We start from the raw sequence: 26878 nt of genomic DNA on the forward strand, positions 1-26878 counted from the left end.
TTTCCCCACTCCCTCGTAAACGCGTCGCGCGGGCCGTAGAGGAGGTGGAGGCTGCCATTGCAGTTGCGCAGTGCTATCAGCACGATTGCGAAACATTTCACCACTTCTATGACTTCGAATAATTCTGATTTACTGTAAACATTTTTAAGGTGGTTTCCCTTAGGTCAATTCTTAATCTGGTTTTCGTTCTACATTGTCCTTCTGGGTCCTCACGCGAAAACTGCATGTAACAAAAACCTGGATGTAACGAAAAATCATAGACATTTTACAATTTCGTTATAACCAGGTTTAACTGTACTACCTATGAAGGCAAACCGCTCACTACTTACCGACTATAGAAACTGTTTACAAACATGTACCACTGCAGTGCAACTTCACTGCAAGGGCCCTCATTTTTCCCTCGTGTCTAAACTGTCCCTTCGTAGTTTTTTCTATCTTTGGGTACTCACCCCGCGGGCATTTTATCTTTTCCACTCCTAAAGAAGTTCCTTCTTCACACAAAACAGGCAACAAACACTTGAAGCTGCAGTGAATCAATTGCACATAGTTGCCAACTACATGCGGGTTGGTCTCAGGGGTCGGGGTGATGTGATTGGGGTGGTCTTGCAATCGCTCCAAGCAGCAATAATGTGATGTCTATCACACAAATCAGCTCCTAAATAGCTTCTATGAAAAAATGACTGTTGTTTTGCATTATATAAATATGGCTAATTGGTTTTCTTGAAGCCTTGCAGAGATTAATTAGGTACAACATTTTTTTATTCTGGAGAGAAATGCTGAGTGGCAATGGAAAGGGTTTATGAGGCAGAAGAATACTGGAAGCTGAGGTAGGGTACCTGCTTTTGTTGCCTGAATTCAAGAAAATGTTTGGTTCCATTTGGGGGGTTGAACATCCTAAAGTGACTCAGGCTATGGAAGGACGCCACAAAAGAGGGCTCCGCAAATTATGATCACTTGGGGCTTTTTTCTGCCCTGTGTGCTGGCATTGCACGATACATGGCAGCCTTCATCAAAAAATGGCCGCTGTGGCTGGGATTGAACCCGAGATAAGCTGTCGAGCGCCCTAACCACTTAGCAACCGTAGCAGAAATAAGAAAATATAGCGTAAACATTAGGAAGAGTATCAAAAAGTACCTGGAAATACTTTGGCAAGTCTTTCAGGTCATTCTTCTTGTAGAAGCGCTTGGGGTCTAACACGTGCCGCATGCGAAGAACCTCCAGGTCCCGCTTCAGCTCATCTGTCATCTCGGGTGCAGGTAGGCCAAACCATCCGGGACCTTTTGTTTTGCTACGTTCCTCCTGCGGAAACATCAAGGGGGGAAAATCAACAGGGCTAGAATTTGCAGCCACTCACAGAGGCAAATGAAACATTCCAGTCTTCGATATGCACAACCTCTGAAAGGCTAGGTGCAATGCAAGTCACAGCCACTAGACAGCCGTGCACAGCGAAATTGCAGCTTCACTTATGGCTGAGCCTGACCCACCTACAGAAGCAAAAAAAGAGACAACACTTCTTACCTTCAGCAAAAACAAGAGTTCTAGTGTTAAGGTAAAAGATGAGCCCAAGGTACTACGGTGGCATTCATAGATTCCTATGATGCTAGCTCTCCCACTGACTCGCTCTTGCAAATTAAGCATACTTAGGTCTGTAAGCAGCCACAGTCTTTGCTGTGAAGTCTGCAGAGACCAATTAACATGAGATGCTTGTGCTTTCACGTTGCCATATATGCTAGAGAAGGTTTTGCTGGAAAAAGAAAGGCAACCCTTGTTTTCCATAATTTTACCTTGCCCCTATTAGCACATGCAAGTCCCTTTTGCTATGTTACAAAGTAAAAAGTAAAAAGCTGACAAATGGCAACACAGTGCTCTTATCATGGACTGAACAGCCTTCACTATGTATACCCAGCAAACATCAATTTGAAGTCATTGGGACCACGAGAAATGTTCAAGTTAACCAAACACCACAAAACAATAGGGCCCAGACAGAACATTTCATTGAGACAATGCAATGCATGTAAGCTTCATCTCGAAGCCACGCTTTGTTTTACAGTTTCCCATGGAAGAAAGACATCGTTGCATGCGTGAAAAGTTAAAGCAATAAATCAAAACATGTTAAGATGACAGCAGAGATCAAATGTGAAACGGCACAGCCACCCTGTGTTCCACACCCAACTGCAGCCTCAATGCAAGCAAATATGTACAGCCATGTAGTTTCGGATTGCGCGGGGCGCACACACCCTCGAGATTATCCAAAGCTGCCGTCACGCTATCTACCGCTCACCAAAGGAAACAACTGAAAGCCCGAAAAAGCCAGGCAAACAGTGCACAGTTTGAATTTACTTTTTTGATGATTACCCCATTCAGCACAGGCCCTCTTCTTTTGCGGCTAAACGGATGGCCTAACATGACAAATTACATTCTGCAGAAGTATGCCACAACAGCATCACTACGGTACAATACCAATGATATGAACCATATGGGGTCACAAAAAATATTCACATCATCCAAACAAACAAAATCCACATGCAGAAGTACAAAAAATGCATTCATGAAAATCTCTTCACTGTTGACGAGATTTGTTTACAGCTGACGGGATGTACAGTAGCTAATTTTTCAGACTCCAATAATTTGGACTTGCGCTATATTTCGGACTTTGTTCAGGAACTGTCATGCACCCCATAGGAACGTGTACATTTTAACGACCGATATTCCGGACTGTATAGTGTCCTAAAGTAAGATTTTTCGGACCAAATTTTGCACCAGCAATACTGTGGACATTTGCTTTTTGGCGAAAGTCTCGTTTTTTCGGCATGAAACTAATGGCAGCAGGCATAGTTGTCGCAAACAACCGGTTTTATGCGGACGTGAACGTTAGGCGAAGCAGAGTCATTCGGACGAACTAGCTTGGCTCTCCATTCATCGTTGCCATTTGAGGCAGTGGCAAGAAGGGAACAGCACACAATCAGACTGAAAATGGAACTGAGCCCCGTCCGCTGTGGCTCGCTCCGACATTGTTGCTGCCGCCAGTGAGGAATTGAAGGGGGAAGAGGGGGGGTCAGGGTCTGCGTGTTTATGGAGGCTCTCTTTCCGCTACCTTTTTTCCGCAAGCTCCATCTCGCGGTATTCGCTACCATCATTAACTATGGAAACTGAATGTTATTGCTTCAAGCAGCGTACATATTCGTTCGCAGCATGAGCATGACCTCAGCTGCCTCCCAGTATGTCGTGAAGTGGCATGGACATGACGAAAGCATGACTGGCCAAGATATTCTGTCTGAAGAATTATAGTTGTTACAGCTTAGCATGATTCATTTCTGCAGGGAACCACTAGGAATACAGTGACTGCCTTGAGCGAATTGCATATATCCCGACAGCGGCCACGTCTACTGCATCGGCCCCAATCAGCACACACGCACTGGCGGCCATGCCCGCCGTATCGGATCACGCTAGCGCGTGCACATGAGTTGTGCCTCATCACTCAATTGAGATCTTGGAGACGTTTAAGCCGTGCACCGCTACTGACTGGTCAAGGTCCCTACTGCGTGACTGGAGGCTGTGGTGTTAGTGTGTGCGGGTCATGCACTGTTGCCGACTGCTCACAGCTGACGTTCAGTGAACTGTGCGTAATTCTATTAGGTACTTTACTGACACAGTGCATTTGTTCTAGCTACAGCCTCTGAACACTACTTGTGTAGAAAGGGGTTTGTCACTGAGACTGCTCTATAAGCCTCTGGAAACTACCTATAATCCCCATTCTCCATAAAGCATGCTTCTGATTCTCCTGGCACCTCTGACCTCAATTTCACTTTCTCCCAAAAAAACAGCACTGCTCTTGTTCTTTTAGCCTTTCATGCTTGTTTTTGCACTAGACATCCAAAGCTGACAAGTGGAGCTATTCAACACATGCTGGCTGTCTCTATACACTTAAAATCTTGTTTACTAAAAAATTTGGATAATTCAAACTACATGATCCTGGCCAATGCCCATGCTAGTATATGGCATCAGAAGTTCATTAGTTTGGAACTGAGGAGGGGGAGAGAGAGCAGTCAATCTGGACAGGGGATCACACCGAGGCATGACCCGCACAGCCAGCAATCACCGAAGTAGACCTTCCCGAACCAGCAATGCACGAAACACTGATGTCCATGCACTTCGTGCTTGCTATAGCACACGGCTGAAGAACTCGTTAAAGCACATCTCAGTGAGAAATTCACAGGAATCAGATGCACCAAAAAAGACCAGCAAGTTCTATATGACCTTGGGATCAAAGAACAATAATGCATGAAAGAGAATGAACATGCTCCCTAAGCAGCGCAAAACATACTTCATAGCACAACCCATTTCCCCCAAAAAAATATGAATCTAAATTTCCACGATAAATAGACCCAAGGCCAGAGCCAAAGCAATACAGAAAAGGCACAAGTGGGCAGGCATATGCTCCACCAACGCAGTAGGACAATTCACAAAACCACCCCCATTGCAGTCATCACAGCTGTCAAACAAGACATAGCAGACTCCAACAAATGCTGAACGATGGGAATTCTCCCCAAAATATGACAAAAAGCTGATGTATGGTTCATAGGGTTCATACCAAAATTGGGCAAGGCTGTCAATATGAGCAACCTATGCCTCATCTCCCTAACATTGTGCATGGGTAAGCTCACCGAGAAGATGATACATGAATGTCTCACAAAGTGTAAGGAAGGCCAAGACATGATGCCCCATGCTGTGTTCGGGCTCCAAGTGCAGCTTTCTATGCAAAACATGCTTCTCCAACTTAAGAAAGAACTCATCGACCGTGCCTACACGGCAGGTCCATGCCATCCTTGGACTTAAAACGGGTATTCAAGCAGCACTAGGAATAGAAAACTTCTAAATCCCGCATTGTGAGGCATGCATGTTCACATGCATCCAAAACTTATTCAAAGAGAGGACAGTTCACATCAACGTCAAGGGCACAAGATCTGACCTGACAGGTACAGAGGATGGGCATACCTCAAGGCACAATCTTCCCGCCTATAATCTTTAACGTGGCTATAATAGAACTATCAAGAAAATTGCCCAGATTGCAGAGGCTTTGCCCCACTGTGTACATATATGACGTCACAATCTGTCCAGCACAAGACAAAGTGGGCCAAATCAAAGAGCATCTTCAAGAAATCACAACCACAGTACAAATCTACACTAAGGAATGCAGTTGGCACTGCTCCCATGAAAAGTAAAAACTTATTTCCATAGAAGAAAGAACAAGGGCATGGTCCACGTTTCACCGACATCCAACTAATACAAGGAGTGGACAACATCAAGATGCTTGGGCTAACATTAACAAGAAGAGCAACTTGGTCACCATTAATGAGCTCGAGAGTGGCTGGCCAAATGAGCAGATTGATCAATCATGCAAAGTACAAGAAGTGACACAGGCTGGTCCAAGCCTTCGTCATCAGCCGTATCGTGTACATGGCCTGTAACTACAACTAAAGAATGCAGACATCCAAACCTCGACAATGCAAATGACATCGGCCTCCGTGGAAAGACTACCCAGCCGGGAATACACAATATGGCTGAAGAACTCACTGAATTTTGAACTCTTATGCAAAGCCTTGCCACACTTCTAGTGTACCAAGTCAATGTAAACGCAGCGAAGCAAACGATCACCAGGTCAATTTACAGAAGATACTACACTGCCCACTGGCCCGTACGTATGGAGGCAAAATGTCAGGCTGTCTAGCAAAACCACTACTTTTAAAATCCCCGACTTTTTCAAATTTTCCCTCATTATTTCGGTTCAAATTCCCTGACAAGTGAAGAGGCTCAAAAATGTAGCTGCTGATGATAATGAGAAAAAGCTATTATCATATTCAGCAATTTACAATAGTGAAAAGGCTGCCATTAGTGTTAATGGCTCTTAAAAACGTCAAAAGTTTACTGAAAATGAAAAGCACACTAATGCCAGCCTCAGAGCATGCGCAAGGGCACGCGAGCCACCCACTCTGCAAAGAGCCGAGTCAATCAATCCAATATGGCTGCGCGCACGTGCTTGGCATTTTCCAGGAGCCATAGCAGCACAGCTCCCTGATCGCTTTCGCGCTGGCCGCTGCTGGCGCGGTTATTCCTGCTTTTTGTCGTGTATTACTCTATACGTAGTGCTTCCGCATATTTTATTTAGTACCCACCTCACCTCACTGGTTCTATTTTGGCAGCTCAGCCATGTGCTGGCAACAAATTAATATATCACACCTTGCCTCACGGTGCAGCCATCATGGCGGCCTCACGCTAGCATCACAGCACAAACAAAAAAAAAAAGAAATCTGCATGAATTGCATACTTGCTCTGCACCAGCTAAAACAAAAATGCACTGCAGATAATACCGTGCAATTTTCCCTGACTTGGCAAAATTTTTGATGATTTTCCTGAAATTTCCCTGATTTTTCCCGGTGCATAAAATTTCCCTGACAATTCCCGGTTGCTTGACACCCTGAATGTGGGAAAAAGCCAAACATACATTGCAAACAACGTTTAAATTGTGTTTCCGGCATCGAAACATAGTGAGAATGCTTAGCATGGGCAGTGCTAACAGAATTCGTGATATAGTGCTTAGGCACTGCAAGCCAACAAAAGAAAGCACTATTCAACAGTACAAGATGACTTTTCTGAAGGCATTGACATAGCTTCGTTTTACGTTGTGGGGCTCCGCAGCCCCTTTAAGTGTTTTAAACCGCGCGCGCGTCTTCCTATTTGTATTGTGTTTGCACGGGCAGCGCGAGTGCGCATGAGCAAGCAGATAATATTGGGGGGCGTTATGTTAGCAGCGACAAACGAGGGTAGATAAGTGTGTCGGAAGCAAGGCGCGGGGCCTTTTTTTTGCCCCGGTGGAGAGGCCGACGCGGGGCAGCCAGCGAGCATCATGGACTAGCAGGGTGTGAACGGACTACTGAAAGAAGATAGCCGACACGAAGATGGAAGCAGTGCCTGCAGAAACGGCCTAGGCGTATTCGTGAGAGTTGCTGTCACGTGAGGAGCAATGTTTCTTGGGCCGCCGTTTGCGCTTTGGCCCTATTGCTCGTTTTATTCGCTCCACAGTGTGTTTTGTTTCACCGCAGTAAAGCCCTGACATTCTTCCCGCTTTCCGTTGGTGTTCTATTGTCATGCGCATGAACAGCCTGTTCTTAGTGCAGAAGCGCCTTATGTTTCTTTGTTTTGCTTTTTCGTTCATCCAAAATAAACCGGTGTTTTTAAGAGACTGGATTTGTCACTCGTCGGGCGAGACCATGGCTCGTGGACCAGTTTTTTTTGAAGGCGAGGCCTTCAACGTGCATTCTGCACTTCCCAACCTCGTGGGTGACAAATGCCAAGTAAAGCAATGCGTTGCACTCTGAATGTAAGAACACAAAGAGGACCAGGTTAGCGGGCGTTTACCCACCTTACGTTGTGCCTTAATTCGCCTCAAAGACTCCGAGTATGGTGGCACCGAATCCTTTTTCTCGAAACCAGGTGTGAGGACACTTCCCTGCAGCAACTGCAATGCAATGGCCAAGCTTTAATGGCACTGCAGCAGGGAAAGTACATGCACACGAAAAAAATTGCAGGACAAAATGGTTTTAAATATGCACTTTGCTTGAATACCTTTTCATTAATATGTGCACATAAAAGAAGGCAGCATTTGAATTTTATTTATATATCTGCATACTACAGTTTTGACTGTAGCATTAGACACAAGGAGACGGCGACACGCAAAAGGTACACATATGATGGAAAAAGTTTGTGAAACAAAAATGCATGTGATGACAATCACATGTAATAAAGAAAGAAAAGCTAAATTTGATAACCAAAGGAATATTTGCAAGTTACAAGACAGTCAACTGCCTTTCTTTTGTTTGGCGCGTGACAGGCATAGTTGCTTATGCGCCATAAAGCTCCACACAGCTAACTAAACTGCATTTCAGCACGCAAGTTCAGAGAGGAGAAAGCTTATTGTTGTAATAATTGCAATAATAAGTGGCCCTAAGAATTTCTTAACGATAACACATTAAATTTCAGCATTATGTCATAACCTTGCTAGCCATAATGACTCTAAAAAAAAGTGACTGCAATATTGCCACCACAGGAATTTGTTATTAGCACCGTGCAGACGGGGCATTCTTAAAGTAGGTTTTATGAAATGTTTTCCAGGTTCCTTGAGCCCCTAAATCAACAGACACCTCCAATCCCCACCTGTACTCTACCTACTATATTTTGGGACTAACCATACTGTAATTACTCAGGGTGAACTGCTTCATTATACAGCCAGTCATGGATTGAATATGGGCATTTTTCGAGGGACAATGCATCCGCAAGTTCTTTTGCATGCATGCTAGGTGGCATAGGGCCGAAAGCCAGGTAACATATGGGTTTACTGAGCCCCTTCTGAAAATTTATGGGATGCAGAAAACGGCCCAGCAAGTGATGTGCTGACGCCCAGAGGTGTGTTTTGGGAAGATCTGTGCAGTGTAACGGGTGGGATTACTTGAGATACTAATATTAGGACATAACGAAAGTTCCATTGTTACCAGCGAAATGTTGAGCGCAATTAGGCTACTTTCCCGTGCTCGCTGTACACATATCCAGAGTGTTTGTGTACAGCAAGTTGAGATATCACAGCAAGTCTTGCCATATATACTGCCAAATTTTGAGAAAGCGCCCTCCTCGCACAAGTCGATATTGCCAGCAAGGCAAGGGGAGGTGTGAAGGGGGTATTATCCCGGAATGGAACCGAAATTCAGAATGGCGACAACGAAATTCTCACACCAGAAAAAAGAATACAGAGCACAGTGCACATGAGTTTAAAATTTTGCTTATCTCTGATCAGGCTGATCTAGTTTAGAGGTGAGTGCCGAGGCGACAGCACTGCCGCACAGTGTTCTCGCTACGCCACCATCGCCGTCATTTTGCTCCAACACACCATTCAAACATATTAGCCATCGTCTTATATTTTATTTCGGCGTAAGCTCCCGTCTAGACCACAGCCATTTGCTCTTGACGCGTGTACATCAGATGCCTCAACCCACATTCTCCGTCAGTCTTTGGCCCTTGGGCCTAGATGTTTTTCAGAATTGAGATTTGATTAGATTCTTGGACAGGATAGCGTTGGCCAGAGTTGCCTATAAAGGCAAAGAGCAAGTGGGAGCGGAGGGGGATTGCTTTGCCGAAACAGCGCTTTAATGCGAAATTAGCAATAAAGTTTTTTTTTTTTTTGGGGGGGGGGGAGGTGCTGCACAGGTTGGGGCGCTTGTTCAGAATGTTTCGGTATGCCATAATGTGCAGTTGCTTTTTTTCTCCACCTTTTGACCTCCCTCATGTTTCAATTCAAGTGCCCTCCCCTTTTGCTACGCCTTCAGTTTTTCACTCTTCCTCTCCTCATACAGAAATCAAATAAGTAGTCGTAAAAAAAAAAACTTTTAGAACATCCATACAGCCTTGATATGGGTGATAAAAGGCCAAAATGAGTCACTTTGAGTATAATTTATCTCGACTCGAACAAAGTTTGACCAACTGAAGCCCCTGCCTTTTAGAAAATAAACTTTAAGAGGAGCTTACTTGTTCATGCCTTTTCTACCTTACTGAAATTAAGTTTGAGCATAATTACGTATAACACACATATTTCTTCCTGTTTCATAACACATTTCCACATGGTATATACTACCGAAGTTTTCCATTTTAGTAAAGAAGTCGTAAAAAATTTATCTTCTTTTACCCCTTTCATACTGGAGGGAGTTGTACATACACTTCATTGCACTTATACCCTCGAGGTACAGAATACATCACAGAGATGGGAGGGGCCAAGAGAATTTTTAAAAAGCAAACACCACTAAGAGTTCGCAAATAATAAAAAATACAAAAAAATTCAACTTTTCAATTTCCAATCTGTCGATAACAATACAGACATTAAATAGAAAAAGGATATGTTTACAGGATTCCCCCCATCACGGCAAGCGGCAGTGGTTTTGCCGCCCAACACCACCCACTCAAGTTTGCTATACTCCTGTACGGGCCTGTGCTGGCCAACAGTATGACTAAATAAATAAAGTTAAAGTTATATGTGGTTTTATGGCACATAAGCAATAGTGGCTATCATGCGCCAAACACAAGGTTAGATGATCGATCAGACGTCTAGGGTTATGATACTTATATTTGATTTAAAACATTGGCTTTCTTCAGAAATGCGCAAACAATAGAAAAATTGACGAGTGCTTGTTCTCCTAAAAGCAATGCAGGGTGAAATGGAATGTGTTCCTTGTGAAATACAGCAAAAATATTTTTTCCTGTGTTCTCCAAGTTGTGAGCATGAGATTAAAATATGATTAACTGCAAGCTCCTGTCCACACATTTCACACAAAGGTTTGTCTTTTTTTGTTAGTAGGAAGTTATGGGTGATGTGTGTGTGACCTATGCGTAGACGACATAAAATTATCTCGATGAATCGTTTCTGATGGTGACATGATTGCCATTTTCCTAAAATGGGCTTTATGGAGTGAAGCTTGTTTTCTGCTTCACTTTCCCAAGCAGCCTGCCATTTATCTCTTAATTTCTTGCGTACTAACTTCATACAATCTCTGTGTGGTGTGTATATTTGTTCTATTTGCCCATTTTTTGCTTGTGTAGCCCATATATCTGCTTGTTCATTACCCCTAATCCCAACATGACTGGGTACCCAGCAGAATTTTATAGTATGTTTTTGTGCTGTGATCCTTACTATGTTGTGTATGATGTTTCCTATCAGTGGGTCAACAGTATTTTTGTAGTTTATTGCAGTGATGACACTTAATGAATCTGTGTAAATGATGCTGTTTTTGATGTTCTCATCCAATATTGTCTCCACGGCAATGCAAACAGCATAGCATTCGGCCGTAAAAATTGATGAACACTGGGGCAGTCGTATTATTTATTCTGTTTTATCTTGTACTATTGCACTACCAACATAATCTTTAGTTTTCAATAAATAAACAACTTTCTGTGAGTATGCAGTGGAAGCTGCGAGCATAAGGTGCCGGCTTCCATAAGCACATTCTGGTACATACAAAGCGATGTCCGCATGCTCTCACGAACAAAAGACCGTAATCACGGACAATCACGGTATGCCTGGCAGTATGTAATCTTTGGCACACCAAGCTCACGCTGACACCATGAGCTCAGCTCCTGTTGTTGTCCTTTGCAGTAAAATCTCATTACTTTGACCTGTGTTAATTCGGAAATTCGAATAATTCAAACTAGATGCATGATCCCAGCAGACCATGCAAGTCTATGGTGTCGGATACTCGTTGATTTGGCTGTGGGCGAGTTGCATCGGTAAATTCGGAGAAAGATCATGTCGAGGTACGACCCGTGAAGACAGTTGCCATCCAGATAGACCTCCCCGAACCTGAATTTCATCCCGCACCTGAAGCGTGTGCGCTATGGCGGCCACAACGATGGTAGGAAGTCCTCCAGTGCCCAGCAGCAGAGCTTTCAGTTTTAACTCTCTTAAATTTACACCATCCTGCCACTGCCATTGAGCGTGAGCATAGGCCAGTCACACTAAGTCACGCCATTTCACTCTCTACCATGCTTCACTGGCTTTTCAATTTTATTACAAGATGGTGTGATGCCATTCTAACAGAGCCTGCTCATATTTTTCTCTCGCATCCATGTGTTCCCTCCAGACTTACACTAAGCTGCTGCAGGATGCGTGACTACATTGGTCACAGTCCGTGTGGTGAAGCATCTTTAAAGTACAAAAGGACTGTTTGTAACGAGCCCCGCTGCTACTGCGTTGCACTGCTAAAAGAGCCGTCGTGGCACTTGTGGTTTTGGAGACATTCTTCGGCTCTCCCAAAAGGGCGCACAAAACAGCTCTTGACGAATTCGCAAAATATCATCGTTGTCACTTAGCTTTCATCTCGAATGTACATGCAACCATATTTAAGGTGTTCATTAAATAAAATTGCTGTGATGCATTTAGCAGGTTTTTTTTGGGGGGGGCCATTCAATAATTAAAACTTTTTGACAACTTGCCCATTTTCCCTGGTCTCTCGAAGGCCAAATTAACGAGATTTTACTGTATTCACAATATGGCCACCACTTTCTTCCTTTACTGTTCGCGTTTCTGGAAAGCTGCATTTTCCTTTTCATGCAATATTGCCACTAGTACAGCGCCTAGGCACTTGTTTGGTGCGTTTACGTTTTCAAAACCTTTTGTTTTTCATCATGGTGTGGTGTCACTAAACACTCTGCATTTGGGCAAGGCCAACGTAAACCTCATGTACTTAGTGCAAGCAAAGCAACACGTAGACAAAGCTGACAAACGTTTCGGAGTAGTACCAGGCGAGATAGGCCTAAAAAGAAAAGCTGCACAACTGTCTGTGCCGTTTTCTCTCAAGACAACAACTGTGTTGTCATTATTTAGTTTAAGCTGCCCCCCCTCCATCCTCGCAGTCCTCAGGTGCCCACCTCTCGAATTTTCTGGGAAAACCTGAACTTCAAAATTTCTAGTTAACATTTATACAACGACATTGATAAAATTGCTAGGAAGTCTAGAATAGTAAGTACTACTTTCAGGCAAATATAACTACAATGTACATCCTAAAAGTGAATTCTCAAGCTACTTCTAACGATAACTAGTTTATAATTATGCTTTTTATGATTATCCAGCTCTCACAACTACTGGGAATAAATGAGGTGCCACCCATGACTGTTAAAATGCAGTGTTTTAACTTCACATTTATGACCACAGTGAGAAGAAATGAATGTCTCCGGCCTGACAGTCAATGGCACTAGCCTGTCACAAAAGTTAATGCAAAGCACAAGCTGAATGACAGTGCATAAAATGTTAAAGAAAAAAAAAAAAAAAAGAAATGCTCATTCTGAGACCTACCTTGCTTCAGTGTTCAGCTCACTAATGTTCAAAAGGCAACTGTATCCAGCGCAAAAAAAAAAAATTAGTTGCATGGTTCCAGCAACACACAATGGTAACTTGGTGTGCACCACTTTCACACTAGCGTGGCACGTGCGCAACACTTACACTGTCGGCAGAAGACTGGAGCACCAGTTCCTTGACTTTCTGGCTCGCTTTGGATGCTTGCTCGGCGTCACGGACCGCCACATACGTGTCACTGAGGTTAATACCCGGGCTCAGCTCCAAGGCAAGTTTTGTCCTGAAGTACCAAAGATAACAATGAAACAAAGACTACAAGGCCAATACATACAACCTCATTAAAAATTAGTACTGTAGCAAACCACCAAATGCATGGTGGCAGATTTGCATGACTGACATGGTACATCCACTGACTAAAATGTAATTAACAACTGACAACCACAGGCTACGTCTTCTATGATAACTTTCTACTAGGCACACATCAACCAGCTGTTTTTCTTAAGCTTAAAGGAAGAAATCGACTCGTAACTAAAAACATCCAGAATGTGCCCTGAAAATGGGACACTAAGGACAACTTTGCCCAACATTTGTTCTGAGCAAGCATCTGTTCTGTGGCTCTTACTGAAGGCTCTGTTGATGCTTGTCCTGCAGAAGAAAATGCGCCTGCTACTGAGAAAACTGAGTTTTTTCATTTGGCCATGATAAGCAGTGTAGGGATCTGAGCAGACTGTAGCGTGCCTGTGAGTACCTGCTATTTATTTTTTGTAGCCTCATCTAGGCAATAAAAGCCTCATGTTCAGTTAAAAAGTATATATGTCCCTACTGAGTGGTAATCTGCCAATAAGAGTCAACTTCAACGAGTTCACAGTGAAAAATAAGTTGCATTGGTTTTTATGTCACATAAGCAACTGAGGCTATCGCGCACCAAACACATGATTACAGGGCACAATTGCAGAGATTTTTTTGCTGCTTTGAAGAATCGATTGGATCATAAGTAAAATTATTTTTAAAAACAAAAAACTGCCAATCGAAACCGAAACATATTTCATGGCCAGAAACGACGTTCCAGTTGACGAAACGGTGACATCACATACAATATCAGGAAAACATTAACATGCATATTGGATGGTGGAAATGAAGTCTGGAAATCATGACGCAGTACATAAAATGTCTGAGATAGCCTAATACAGGCCTCTAGTTTTTGACCACGTGGATATAATGTTTGTGACATCAAACATTAAACTGCACATTTTAAAATCAAGTTGCGCATGAATGACTTATCGCATGGTGCCCAAATTTGGTAGAATACTTCAGAGCAGAAAGGGAAACCTGATAAAAGTTCTTGCCAAAATATATGTCGAAAAACCTCCAGACTCGCCCTTTAAGGTGGCGGTCCCACTCCAGCGGTGAAGAGACGACATTTTTAGCGATATTCATACGCCTACTGCGCCTCACTAGTTTAGTTTATAAATATGACTTTAATATATTTGTAAAGTTTATTTCCTCTCCTTTCTAATGGTGCATTTGATTTATAAATAGCTGCACCGATGTTTAAGCTGTAAAGGAAAACACAAAGGTAAGAAACGGCTTTTCAGCTCTACTTGTCTCGGGAAAAGCAAAATTGTGCAAAAACTTTTGCACTTAAGAAAACACCATTTGAGATGTTTTGAGATTAGATGTTAATGAACAAAGTTAAGCATTTTTATTACTGTGTATCGCATAGTTTATTAGCCACGCGCCTGTGAAAAGTGTATAAAACAGGTAATTATACATACAATAACTTTCAAGATACGCATTCTGCTGCGGAGAGTTTTTGCGCAGTTGGAGGTCGTACATATTTCGCTTTTTCCTGAAAATATCATCTGTCTGCTTCATTTAGTGTAAAAGTTATTTGTGATCAAACTTTGCGATTTTTGCAAAATGGCTAAAAGTATATGCTAAACTGTTCAAGTCATAAGCTTTTATCTGCGCTGAAATTTCGCGTGGAAAAACTTTACACCTCGCTGTCAGAGGATAAGCATCGGTTTTGTTCTACGACTCTCGAGGAATGTGCACTGTCAGGATGATTTCAGCTAATTTTTTCGTGGTTCACTTGAAGCGCGCGAGCTCTTCATGAAATATTTTAAGCATGATTGAAATGCTCCATGGCTTGTTTGTTTCTGGCGAATATAACTTAAAGGTTTGGGCTTTCGTTCCCTTATTCAACCGGTAACAATTATCAACTACAAAGTGCACAAAAAGCAAATAATAGTAAAATAACAGAGCCACGTGTGATAAACGTAGTAGGTAGCGCCACCTATGAAATTTCATGTGCACTAAAATGTCGCAGTTCAGAAAAATTACGAGGATGGCGCCACAAACACCCTGAATCTAAAGTTACCTGAATCGAGGGGTATTTACGAGAGGGTATTGTGCTTCTACAACGTTTTCCCTCTGCCCTTTCCTTTCCATCGGGCGAGAGAGGTAAACACAGGGCGAGTCTGGTCGAGTGGTCGGGTCGAACTGAGGTGCAGGTGCTTCGCGCACTCAGGTGCTTCGCGCATGCGCAGTAGCACTACTTGAAAATGGTCCCTTGACAAATGTACACTTGCTTGCTTTGAGATTTATTTATCGCCTCGAATTAAGTGTGTCATACTGTTTGTGTGCCGAAACGTTGCCAGCTAAAGCTCTCGCGCTACTTACTTACTCTACTTACTCAGCAAGATATAATCGTGGCGGAGATATTGAAATTTTTTTTCTGGTTTTGTTTTGTAGTCTTGTAGCGCCCCTTGCGCCGCGCTTTTATCACAAACAATGGCACGGCGCTGGACAAAGAAGAATTTGGCACTAAGCGTCTCAGTGCAAGCAGCGAAAAAAAAAAAAAAAACAGTTCGAACCCGAACGCTGTCGGAGCTGGTTATTCCTCGTCTTAGCTCCGCCACAAAGCTATCTTCAGATGTTCGCGGTGTTAGCATATATTGTGAGGATGTGGAATTTAGACTTTTTTTTTTCCAGTGGCAAGAAGGAAAAATATCTTCCCCTTTCTACGATAAAATGAATAGTAGGGCACGGAACTATAACACTGCATAAATTAATATAATTTCAAAGAGCGTCTCCCTAGGAGAAATTGCACGAATACTTGTACCCTCTGCCACTTTACTGGTACAGATAAAATGTTTCGACAGTCTGCCAAGTAAAACTTGAAAACCTGAACATGCACAAGCATGCCTCTTCAACCTTCCCACTGAAGTTTCTATATAGCGCAAGCAGTGCAGGCTCCAAAGAAAAGGAAAAAAAAAAATGATATAGTGGGCAGCCGAAGATAATCACCAGCGTTTCAGTCATGTTTTTTTTTTTTCTTTTTTTTTTTTTTTTTGCGAATGTTGCGTTCCGGTGATGATAGTAAAGATGCCGCAGTAGCTGCCAGGGATGTTTTCGGTGAATGGGCAAGTAGGAAACAGCCATGTGAAGCTTCTCCAATACAAAAATGTGATGTTGAATCGGGTTTTGCCACTGCATTTCCGTCATTCCCCTCACTAATAATTAAAAAAAAAGGATGAGGCTCAACGCTGCTGAACTGAATGTCGAGCTTAGCTCAAATGAGAGAAACCACTGTAATCAATAGTTCGACGAAATGCAGTCTGATCAGGTGGTGGCATAAAAAAATATACAGGCTCACTGACCAAGTCAAAGTTTCATGAAAACGTACTATCGTTTCGACAGCCCTACAGCTTCATTGTTCGAGAAACCAGACCAGACAAAAAGCATTCGTTTATATCTTCTACATATACTTTGACTTGATCAATGGCCCTACACACATATATATATATATATATATATATATATATATATATATATATATATATATATATATATATATATATATATATATATATATATATATGAGAGAGAACACTGAATTGGTTTCCCGTTTGATGCTTTTATTTGCGCTTATTTTATTTATTTTATACGTGCATGATGTCCCGTCCTCTTCCCAGCTAATTCCGCTTCTTGGAGGGAGATATACCGCGGATTGTCCGAAGCATTACATCGTCTAGGGTAAACCGTTGATGCATTCGGCAGGGAAGCTGGTTTGGCGTTCATTTTGCTATAATGCTATACCTGCCTAGCATCGCCTGCTACCGCGCTTTGCCGCTGTGGCCGGGGGCTTGGAGCGTTCGGTCTAGTTTGCCCGGGCACAGTGAAGACGGCGATGTTGCTATGGTGATGGCTCTGTTTACGATTCTTAGAAAAACGCGCCACTCGCGCAAGTGAGCAACAGAGCTAACGCTCTAAAAGCCCGTCGGCAGGCAGAGTGTTTCCAAAAGAATGGGGCCCTTATCTCGAGTAAGGTAGATACCGTGCCACCCAGGCGTCCACACACCCGCCGTCTCAACGCCCAATTTGTTGACTTTATATTTGAACCTTGTTTGAAGCAACTCGACTTCCTGTGCTCTGAAAGGTATCCGATCATGTTAGCAAAAGTGGCATAGAAGCGTGTGAGAATTTCGAAGCATACAAAGAACGAGCTTCCGTTTGACCACATGAAGCAAAACCGCTGTACTGCATTGGTATGGACAAATTCACAAATTATAGCGCATGCCAAATCTGACCGAACGCGATCTGATCGATGCGTCTAATCGTTTGGCATTTGCAGGAAAAAATTTGGTAAGCATGGGCGCTCTTGCATGGAGTAAAGATTGGGCTCTGATTATTATGTTGCAAATGTGTGAATGTACAAGTGCCACATCACGAAATTATTTACTACCAACACATGAAGCCAAAAGGCGGGCTCAACACTAAAGTATACTTGTTGCATACGTGTGTGTGCCCTGTAAAATGAGTACAGTAAAGTAGGCTACAAGCTACAGTAGTCCACCCAATATATTGGTTCAGAAAGCGCATACATCATCACGGGAAGCTGCAGCAGGACAGGTCAGCGTCTTCCATAGCATGCTACTTTTCACATCAGATTTCAGTGTCGAGTGAAATTCTGCAAGAGAAAAATATTTCTAGGGGATTGATTGTTAAAATTTTATTCTAATTGCCTGAAAATACTGTGTTCATTTAATTGTGCACACACACACAAACACACACACACACACACACACACACACACACACACACACACGCACGCACGCACGCACGCGCGAGCGAATAAATAAAATGAAGACTGTGGAGCATCCAACTGGGAGTGGGGAAGTGGCCGCCGTAAGCGCCTAAAAAACTGTCCCCGTTAGGTCCTTTCTTCTGGCAACCTTCCTTTACAACCCCTTCTCCCCTTCCCCCATTTCCCACATAGTTTAGTGTGAATGCGCCTCCTCAGTGCCGAAGAGAACATGAATACATGCCGGCCTCCTGTGCGATACAAAGCCTCTTGGTGGATTTCACATCTATTTCGGAATATCGATTCATCTCAAAAGGAAAAAATTGGCAATCATTCACTTATTTGCACATTGTAACTTACCAGCTCTAGTTTCCAAGATTGGACAAGCACGAACAAAAATTAAACAAGGGCGACTGTTGACTGAAGTTCAGCTAATTATAGCTATATTATCATATTTGTAATCACGTTTGATAAAGCAAATTTCTGGTGACCGCAAGAGCTGACAGCTTCCACTACAGTCAAGGAGTGTTCCGATCCTTACTATATCTATGGCATCAACAATAGGGAGGTTTAGAATATGGTACCCCAACCGCTTATGGGGACAGGGCAATAGCGCGGGTGACAGTAGGAGCACAATTCTCTATTATAGTGCGCGTACGCTCCGCTATTCCTCTATCCCACTTACGGATAGGGTCGCCGTATTCTAAAGCTCGCTAATGATCGAACACAAGACAGGCGCTGACTTCAACTAAGGTTCATTGACGAAGTGTGCAGAAATAATGCCATTCGCTTTTCCTTTTCACTCGTACTAAGATTGCACTGTACAATGATGTTGACACCCTGTTTTATTTGTGTTCAGTCAAGCTAGCCTAATGCAGTCCAGTCCAACCCCCCCATGCTCGGCGCGTAGGAGCAATGTTCGTGGCTCTACAGCGGAAACTATACTTCGTCTCACAAGATATCTGCAGCACTGCGAAAGGCAGAGGAGCCCTTTCAATTGTGCGCCTAAGTGCCTCTCGCCTGTGCGCACTATAATAGAGAATTGTGCTCCTACTCTCACCCCCGCCAATTTGGGGGGGCGAGAGGCGCTTAGAAGCACATTTGCCTATTGTACGCGTGATCCTGGTTGGACCGGCTGGGGTGCCTCTGCTTTTCGCTGTGCTGCAAATATCTTGTGAGACGAAGTATAGGCAAGAGAGGGAAGCCTCTTGTCCAATTGTCAGGGCGCGTATTGTTCGAAGTAGTGGTGCGGGGGGGTGAAGAGGGGAGTTCAATGGGGCAGCCCATGCTGCGCAGGACGGGGACAAAAATCCTCCCCTTCTCTGCCTGGACACTGCTGTGGAGCCGCAAAAATCTTTGAAAGTCCACGCAGCAACACAAGAAAAGCGTTCAGGCAGCTCAAGTCGAGAGGGCTGAGTGGCTGGGTACTCAATTCCTCAGTTATGGATTAGTGGCGTAGCCTGGTGGCAGAATCTGAACTACTTCCAAGATGGCGACCGTAGAACCGCCACCTTAAGCTGAATGTCTGTTATAATTAAGGAAATGAAAGCGTCAAAAACTACGGTTTGTTTAAAAATTAGGAAATGAAGAACACTGTCCAGTCTACAATCGCACTTTCACCTAAAAATATGCTGGACTGGAATAGAATGCGATTCTTAAAAAAATGTACTGAAATGCTTTTTCTGCATTTCTGCAGTTTTTCAAGTTTTGTGCAAGCAATTTAACTATAGCTGTGATGAGCATTTATTCAGATATTTTGCAGGTAGGCTCGCTTTCTTTCCGCAGTAAAAAAATTGTGTGTAAGACGCATGTGTCCAACTTGAAGACAGCAGAGGACCACTTCCCAGAAACATTCTTTATATTTCTCTTCTAACACAGGTTTTACTAGGAGTAATTTATTTGTTTGACTAATCCGCATAGACTGCCATTGCTCTTTTTGTATAGGCTGTACTAGCTTCACGCAGACTCTACTTGCTTTCTTTTCTAACTGCGAGTTTCTGCAGTGCACATGGTTCACTCTCTCATTGCTGCCAATTGCCAATTCCTATGTGGCTTAGGACCCAACAATATATATATATATATATATATATATATATATATATATATATATATATATATAACCTTGTGCCCTTGTGTTACAATTCTTGCTTTCTTATATATTATATCATCATATCAATATGGCAGCATTTCTGGGTTGCAGTGCTATAACCACGGATTAAGACTAGGTGTTGACACTGACTGCCCGCCATGGCGCGGGGGCACTGCGTCACAGTGTCCATTCACTTGTGGAGCAGTGCGCGTGGCTAAACGGCGTGGCCAGCTTTCAGTGCCATCTAGGCTGTGTTTTTCAGTGTATTGTGCTGCCACATGCATCACAAGGTGTGTAGCAAGTTATGTTCTGAGTTTCCACATTGTGGCAAGCACCGTGCACGACCAAAGACTGCTACAACTAGCTTTTTATGACGCAATTTCGGGCCGGCTGCAATGATCATTGTGCAAGCTCACATGGTGGCGCGGGTCAACGCTGTGGATAGTAGTCGCGGCCTATGTATTTGGGGGCTGTGATGTGTTGGCTGTTGCTGATGCATGCCTTAGAACTCCAGCCAGGGCCAGAAGCCTACCAGACGCTATTATGAGTAAGAGGTGCCTCATAACCAACTGCAGATCGGGCTACCAAAGTTGTCCAGATCAAGTGTCACTTTTTAAAGCTCCGTCGGACCCTACTCGCCTAAAACTGTGGCACCAGACAATCCCCAGCGCAGATATAATATTGCAACCGAGCAACCATGTCTGAGCGAAGCCCTTTCTCGCATGGAAAGTTAGTACAGAAATTAGAATGTATAGGTCTCCCTTTTGGCATTATTCAAAAAATATGTGAGTACCTTAGAAACAAAGAACTATTTGTTGTGGTTCGAAATTGTTGTTCTAGTGTTCGCCATATTACTTCTGGTGTTCTGCAGGGAAGTGTGCTAGGGCCACTTTTATTTTTAATTTATATCAATGATTTAGTAGATGTTATTCCATAAGATGTGTCGATAAAACTGTACGCGGATTGTGCGATTTTTCGGGAAATATTGTCTCCAATAAATCATGATTCACTGCAGAAATCTATCGAAGCAGTGACTCATTGATGCATTAAATGGGGGATGGAACTCTTAACAGTAAAAAAACTGTACTACTCCGCATTACCAGAAAAAAAATATCCTAGTACCTTCCCTTATATGCTTTGCGGTAAATCTGTTTTAATGGTTGATAAGTACAAATACCTAGGTGTTACTCTTACTAACAATCCTACATGGTCAGCGCACATTTCAGATATCTGTTCAATGGTTGTAAGGAAAATGTGGTACATTAGAAGAAAGCTTAGAGGTGCTCCAGTAAATACTAAGATGATAGACTAAAATTGTTTTGTAAGATCCACACTAGAATATGTAGCTGTAGTGTGGGACCCTTATACCAAGAAAGACATCAGTCAATTAGAGCAGGCACAAAGAAAGGCGATCTGATATATTTTCGGTAAATATAAAAGGGATGATTCACCAACTCAGTTAATGCAAAAAAATAGTATCCAAACGTTAGAGATAATAAGGAAAATCAGGCATCTTGTATTGCTTCACAACAGCCTCTCAGGTAAAATTACTTCATATCCAGTTGCCTGACTGTGCGAAAGCCCTTAACACGAGAAAAACTAGACACACTCATCAGCATTTAGTAGCCCAATTTTTGCCAAAACAAATGCTCATAGGTCCAATTTTTACCTGCGAACAGTTGCAGACTGGAATTCCCTCCCCGGTGGCATATTCGAGTCGGATGCTTTTATGGAAATGCTGGGAAGCCATTTAAACAATTGTAGAGTGAATGAGATGCCTGTTTTTATTGTTCTGTTGTACACTGTTCTAGTGTGTTCGCTTGTTATATCTATTTTTATGCAATGCTCCTCCTGCTTGGGCCCAAGTGCTGGCCTGCAGTATGTCTAAATAAATAAATAAATATGGTATCATAATTATTGCACGCCGAGTTCAATGGCCATGTACTTACACATGTACCCAAGAAGATACTGCTGCTTTCGGCGAATGCTACGCCCAGTATTTTTACCCGGCGTGCAAAATATCTGACTACACAGACAAGTTCAAGAAAGCCTCCTAGAAAATGACAGTTGCAGATGCATGTGCCAAGCAGCCAAGCAAAGCGGCCTGCACCAGACAATGTCGCACTGCTCTCGAGGACTGTCTGTGAAACACAAAAGGACTCCGATCCATCATCAAGCCCTCAAAAAAAAAACTGCACACAGGAGGCTGGTCTACGTCATGCATGCCAGCTGGTCAAGGAACATGCCCTTCTTCCCCCATAAAACTTGGAGGCTCCTCTTCAAGTGCAAGCTTTATCATCCTTGGCATGGCTATTTGGGCCACAGTCAGTACTGAATGCGTGTTCTCTGGTTCAGCAGTTGAGCTCCCTGATCACTTAGATATCCTCGAGCTTAAATGTCTGGAGGTCACGAGCTCCAGACATTTATGGGTCCTCTGTTTCTATATTGATGAGACCGTTTTTCGAGCATCTGCATAGACACACCAGGTGCGATATGCCATGGCAGCAAAACAGTCCGTTTCAGTTGGCAATCTCGAGACCAGTTTCCAACCGGTGTACATTTTAGTGCCATAAAAGTGGTGGTATGCAAGACTTGCTGGTAATGCTTATGGCAATATGCAGCTGCTTAATTAGCCGGACTCGAGAATGCAGGATGGGGAATTTCGTTGCCTAAAATTATTGAATTCAGCAAGTCACTTTAAAAGGCAACTAAAATTATTCTCAACAGATATCTGCTAATTTGAGTTCAGAGTCGTGCATTTTATTTCTGCTTCCGAACACTGGTCATTCACTGAGGTAGAAAACCACTGTGTCGTCGGTGTTCTAGTAAATGATGAGTTTGGCAGAAGAAACGCAGGGGAATTCAAGCAAAGATTTTCGTGTTGCATAGCTAATTGTGCACTGCACTAACCACTAAAACGTCGCAAATGCAAGCTTGGTTTTTTTTTTTTTTTTTTTTTTTTTTTTTGGTCCCAGCACTTAAGTGTATAGCGGCGGAGGTGTACCGCAACATAACATAGCAGCATGGGCTCTATTTCTGGCTGCGGAGGCAATTTTTCTGATACAGGTGAATGCGGAAACGCTCTTCAGGTTTCTCTGCCCATTACTAGACCCCAGGTGACTGAAGTTGATCATACTCTCTATACAGCAAGATCATCTGACAGCATCGACGCGTCACACTGCTAAAGAATGTTTCTATACACACACTCTTTGATCAAACTAGGAATGTCGTGTACAGGCCCTAGTTTTATATTTCAGAGCTGGTATAGTTAATTTAATCCTAATATAGCGGCCATGTGGATATACGAAAAAAAAAAAACTTGCAATGAATGCATTTCGACAACGAGTTCGGATGGATCACGAGGCTGCCTTTGCGCTGCTGTTCCGCTTATTCATGTAGACCCAGCAATTAAACACGAAGTAGCGGGAAATTATTATGTGTCGACAGTAGTTTAAACCTTCTGAGCCCTTGTCACGCTTAACAAAGCAAACATACACGCCGGTGCATCGAAAGATCCCGCTAAACCTGCATTACGGCTGCCACAGCCAGGAGACAGGTGTAGACCCTGTGGTATAGCACCATCTATCCACGCTCAAGAGAAGCACATCGATCGGCAAATAAGATCTGGTTGTGCCGCCGGGCGCAGTGTCAGCACCTAAACATATTCTTACACCATGGCTGTGACCATGCACAGAGAATCAGTGCAAATTATACCCAATGACTTCGCTAGGATTTTATCTACAGTTACCAAGACTGTGCAGCATTAAGCTGAATATGGATGTACACTGAGGAAGACTCACTGTTTTTTGCCTGTTCCTATTCACTATTGCACTTCTGCTGCAAGTCTCAGTTTTTGAACTGTTTGTGTAATACTCAGTGTAGTTATATTTTTTCTTTCAAGGCAAGATATTCCTGTATGAAAGCTCTAGTGGAATTTGTTTCTTATGAAACCATGTCTTCAGAAGAAACCGTGTTAAGACACTGCAACCGTGAAAGATCGCCACATTAAATTATTGAAAAAAATAAATAAAAAGAGAGAGAGAAAGAGAGAGAAGACAGAGAGGTTAACCAGGAAAGCTTCCGGTTTGCTACCCTGCACTGGGGAAGGGGAATGAGGAGTTTAAAGGAGAAAGATAGAAGAGAATGATAGGAAAGGTAAGGCGGCGAGGAGCACAGTCACAGTTTCTCAATCAAGTTTGCGTCTCTCATAAAACACATAAGTGCTTTGAAGGCTTTGCCGTTAGACGCCTTCTGTGGCCATGGGCCGAACATTTTCTCCTCTGTGAAAGGACGGTTGTCAAGATGGTCCAGAGCCGAACGCAGCGCATATCTTTCACTTGAAAAAGCAGGGCACAAGCAAAGGAGATGTTGTGTGGTCTCTTCGCAGCCGCATCTTTCACAGTTAGGGCTATCCGCCATTCTCATCACATAAGCGTATTTTTTAGTGAATGCAACACCGAGCCACATACGGCACATCAGTGTTGTTTCGCGCCGCCCTTTGTTAGGGGGAACACGAATAAATAAAATAAATTAATTAATTAAAAAATAATAAATAAATAAACTTATGTTCTGACATACACTATAAAAAATGGGGCCAAGAAATACTGCCCCTAAATAACAAATACATTTCTGACATTTATGCTGCTAAATCACTTCAAAGAAATCATTGCTATGTGCAGCAAGCTAGCAAAAAAAGGTAATGAGCTTGCTGCGCATACGATTCCATACTAAACACCAGCACACATGCACCAGGCTTGGAGTTAATAGCATTTTCAAGGCTACCCCAGCGATATAAAATAAAGAAGCGCCAACAACGAACAAACACAAGGAAGTGTCACTTCTTTGTGCTCGTTAGTTGTTGGCGCTTCATTTTATAACATGCACCAACTAGCCCAACAAAAAGTTCTACTACTCTAGCAACCCTAGATAAGTCTTTATGGTAACAAAAATGCTTGTGCAAGCCACACTTCCTCTGCCCTTGACATCTCAGCCTCTCTCTTTTATTGAGCATGACAAGTATTTCATCACTACCCCATAACCACTGCTCAACACGAAGCTTCTCCAAAAAGAAACCATAATGCTGACAACAAAACTGACTTTCTGATTCAGTTTTGTGGGTACTTCAAGGAATTATAAGAATCGCCTATTTAAAACTACCCCCCCCCCCCCACCCCCCCGTAGTTGAAGAAAAAATTATACTTTTCTGTACCGTGGTTGAGATTATCTGGAACCAAAGTTTCTACTAGTTGCGCTCTGGCGGAAAATCGCAACTGCAATGTGAGGAGGCCTCCGGAGTGTTTTTGACCCCTGGCGTGGTGGAAAAACTTTATAAGCGAAACCGTACACACCTATGCGTCTCGGTTGCTATTTATGCGCCCTAGAGTACGACAGTCCATAATGCAGAAACAGGAAAGGAAAGCCCCTCTTGAGAGACCAACTTCTAAAAACAGTATAACATAAGTGAATGAATGCTGCACGATTGTGTCGAGAGCAGAAAGCACACCTTGTTTTCGTCTTCCGGCCGACTTTATCAATCTTCGGCTCGACGCATGGTTTACTGTCAATGAAAAACGTTGGTTCCTCGTTCCCATCGTCGTCGTCGCCAGAGCTGTCTGCAAAAACTGAGCAAATGACGTAATAACGGGTTTATGTTGTTGTTTAAAAGACCAAGTCATTGCTCACAGTGTAAAAACTAAGAAAACATTTGTCTTTGACATACCCGACACGCTCTGAAGCGCGAGACCGTCAAACTTTTGCAAGTACTTTGACTTCAGGGATGAATCAGCGCGAGGGCCGGTTTGCAACATTTCAGAAGTAAGTCTGTATGCAACCTTACTCGCAGCTTTGAAAGTCAGTAGTCAAGACAACACAACACAACTAAATATTCTAGTGTACTTACTTTAACACAGCCTAACATGTGCGCAATTAAGTATGTTTCTCAATGTGCGCCACGCCACGCGCGCAACGAAAATCAACTCTAGCAACGCGCATCAACTTGGCTTTGCTTCAAACGTTTCTTGGCTTAATTTTGTAAATTAGTCGTAGCCACAGGCACAATCATAGTCAAAGTGTGAAGAAAAAAAATATCTACTTGCAATTTTATTTTTATGGTCATAATTTTACACACCTATTTGATTAAAATTTTTGATACAAAGCAATTTTTTTTATAGCGTTTTATAGCCAGCTGGTATCATCATTAGCAAATAGAATAAAAGTATAAAAGTTTCACAAATAAAATTGTGTTCGAACAATGTATATTTTTTGCTTCGGTAGACAAATGATGCTTTTACAGGTTTCTTTGCGGCACGTGTAGTAACGTGTAACCTCCTCTTTGAGCCATTTGTGCCATAATTGCCCTCATTAGATGCCAGTACCGCAGATCGCACAGATTAAGCGATCTCTGTTTACTTGGACTTCGGTGAGTGTTTTTTCGGTGGGTATCGCCTTTCTAACCACATGACTTGGGGCATTGCTTGTTGGGGATTGTGCACCTCCGGCGATTATACCAACTCAGTTCAAACGGGCGTCATATCCTTGTAAACATTGGACACTGCTTTGTTGAGGCGCGAAAACTGACGTGAGAGAAGCAGATCCGCCGGGTGTTATCTACGTTGCTTGCGCAATGTTTCGCTTCAACTTGCAGGTGTGCATGTTTTGTCTGGAGTTTTGTGTACATTTTCGAATGAGTGTGTGTGCAACAAAGTTGTCATTCATTATGTTCAGAAAAGCAGCGCGTTGTTTTGTGTCCCCCTCTTTTTATTTTTTTTTTTTTTTTATGACCTGCGTCTGGTGTAAAAATAGCCCGTAGACATCGTGC

The 26878-nt window shown here is 43.0% G+C and overlaps 2 protein-coding genes across 5 annotated transcripts in view; one reads left to right on the plus strand and one right to left on the minus strand.

Annotated features, from left to right (window-relative positions):
• Nucleotides 1-26067, minus strand: part of LOC146183937 (deoxynucleotidyltransferase terminal-interacting protein 2) — a 47089-nt gene extending 21022 nt beyond the window's left edge. The window contains exons 1-6 of one of the 2 annotated variants that reach the window (XM_084609250.1): nt 25961-26059; nt 25781-25829; nt 25565-25682; nt 13034-13166; nt 7421-7516; nt 1135-1299 (exon numbers count right to left, since the gene is read on the minus strand). In XM_084609250.1, the coding sequence (XP_084465376.1) occupies nt 1135-1299; nt 7421-7516; nt 13034-13166; nt 25565-25682; nt 25781-25829; nt 25961-25978 (579 nt within the window). In that variant the 5' untranslated portion in view covers nt 25979-26059. Of the gene's footprint in view, nt 1-1134; nt 1300-7420; nt 7517-13033; nt 13167-25564; nt 25683-25780 lie in introns of both variants that reach the window. The other variant, XM_084609249.1, reaches the window with a different exon arrangement.
• A 213-nt stretch (nt 26068-26280) lies between these two features.
• Nucleotides 26281-26878, plus strand: part of LOC146183938 (protein CutA homolog) — a 46006-nt gene continuing 45408 nt past the window's right edge. Inside the window, exon 1 of one of the 3 annotated variants that reach the window (XM_084609252.1) lies at nt 26281-26479. In XM_084609252.1, the coding sequence (XP_084465378.1) occupies nt 26426-26479 (54 nt within the window). In that variant the 5' untranslated portion in view covers nt 26281-26425. The other 2 variants (XM_084609251.1, XM_084609253.1) reach the window with 2 other exon arrangements.

The sequence above is a fragment of the Amblyomma maculatum genome, chromosome 7 (assembly GCF_055883805.1).
Source record: "Amblyomma maculatum isolate TAMU_Amacu chromosome 7, ASM5588380v1, whole genome shotgun sequence".
Lineage (NCBI taxonomy): Eukaryota > Metazoa > Arthropoda > Arachnida > Ixodida > Ixodidae > Amblyomma > Amblyomma maculatum.